The sequence below is a fragment of the Crocuta crocuta genome, unplaced genomic scaffold, assembly GCF_008692635.1.
Source record: "Crocuta crocuta isolate KB4526 unplaced genomic scaffold, BGI_CrCroc_1.0 scaffold610, whole genome shotgun sequence".
NCBI classification, from domain to species: domain Eukaryota; kingdom Metazoa; phylum Chordata; class Mammalia; order Carnivora; family Hyaenidae; genus Crocuta; species Crocuta crocuta.
Genome location: NW_027527456.1, coordinates 592,429 through 593,917, shown reverse-complemented (window position 1 = coordinate 593,917; position 1,489 = coordinate 592,429). Strand labels below are relative to the sequence as shown.

General features: G+C 44.9%; 1 protein-coding gene across 3 annotated transcripts in view; it reads left to right on the top strand.

Annotated features, from left to right (window-relative positions):
• The window catches only part of JADE3 (jade family PHD finger 3), a 173,009-nt gene that overhangs the window by 119,013 nt on the left and 52,507 nt on the right, over positions 1-1,489 (top strand). For all 3 annotated transcript variants that reach the window (XM_077763034.1, XM_077763017.1, XM_077763027.1), the window contains exon 10: positions 1,345-1,461. In XM_077763034.1, the coding sequence (XP_077619160.1) occupies positions 1,345-1,461 (117 nt within the window). The remainder of the gene's footprint in view (positions 1-1,344; positions 1,462-1,489) is intronic.

Genomic DNA, 1,489 nt, shown 5'->3' with positions numbered 1-1,489 from the left:
AAGTTTTTTTTTTTTTTTTTAATATTTGGGAAATGGTTCCTTTCTCTTACTAAGAATGTCCAGCTCATAGATTGGCATGAACTCGCAGGTTTCTGGCCTGAGAGTGACTGGTCTCCAGCAGCAAATGCCTCCAGCTAATAGAGCGGGCACTCTCGGCATGTAAGAGTCTAGAACATGACTTGGGAAGAGTCCTTTAAAAATAAAAGAAGCTAGGCGCCTGGGTGGCTCAGTCGGTTGAGCGTCCAATCTTGATTTCAGCTCAGGTCATGATCCCAGGATTGTGGGATCGAGCCCTGAGTTGGGCTCCACGCTGAGCATGGCCTGCCTGGGGTTCTCTTTTTCCCTCTGCCCCCTCCCCTGCTCGCATTCTCTCTCTCTCTCTCTATAACAGGGAGGGAAAGCAGGGAAGGAAGGAAAGGAAAGAAAGGAAGGAAGCCAGCTTTCTTACCTATTGACATTCTTTATTATGGTTGTTTTTAGTACCTTTTGGGCTACTCAAGACCTCTGTGATCTTTCTACAGTTAGTTCCTTGATGTGGGTCAAAATTGTACTAGTTTAACCAGCCTTATTCAAAGTCCTTCACTTTTAAAAGTTGTCTCTCTCTTAGAAACTCCTGTACACATTTGTAAGTGAGAGGGAGAACACTTTTTAATCAGGAGTTGCTTGACCCCTTATTTTCATATGGAAAAAAATGTTTCCCATCTTTTTTTTTCAAGCATTCTTTCAGCACTCTCCCAGGGACTAGTTTCACTTTGAAGCTACTTTGGCTGAGACAGTAGAGCAAAGTGATGATGGTTACGTGATTTAAAAACCATGGTTTGAAAACGTTATCATCCTCATCCTTTCTGCTTACGCGCTGCGACCTCTTCATTCCACACGTTGCCGCTACTTTGCAACAATATCGTGATTCTTCATCAACTGAACAGAAAGGCTTGTCACTGCCTGTTTTTCATCCTTAGTTGATTAAATGACAAAACAAGGCATGTGGCACCATCTCTAACAGACAATAGGCGCTGGATTTTAATTCCTTTCCTTAGTGGCTTTCTTTGGTTCCTAAGTAAAGTACAGATAGGTATCCTGGATTCGTTAAGGTAACCATGCCCGGTCCCCACTCCTGCCGTCTCATCCTATACATGAGCCATGTACATTACTGCAAACAATCAGCGGTCTGAGCAGTGGCTAGGGACAGGTTTTATTTATTCTTGCTTCCACAGTAACCTTAAGAGATGTGGCCCACCTCACCATTTTGGTGGCCTGCGCTTCACGTAACATCATTTGCAGCTCATGAAAGGTACTTCTGGAATGCCTTGGTGCCTCTGCCTTACGGTGGTGTTTTATTTGTAGGTGAGCATTGCTTGTCCTGAGAGGATGGAACCAATCACAAAGGTGTCCCACATTCCACCCAGTCGCTGGGCCTTAGTTTGCAGCCTGTGCAAGGTGAAAACAGGGGCTTGCATCCAGGTAAGTCACCAAGGGAAAAGGGGGGGTG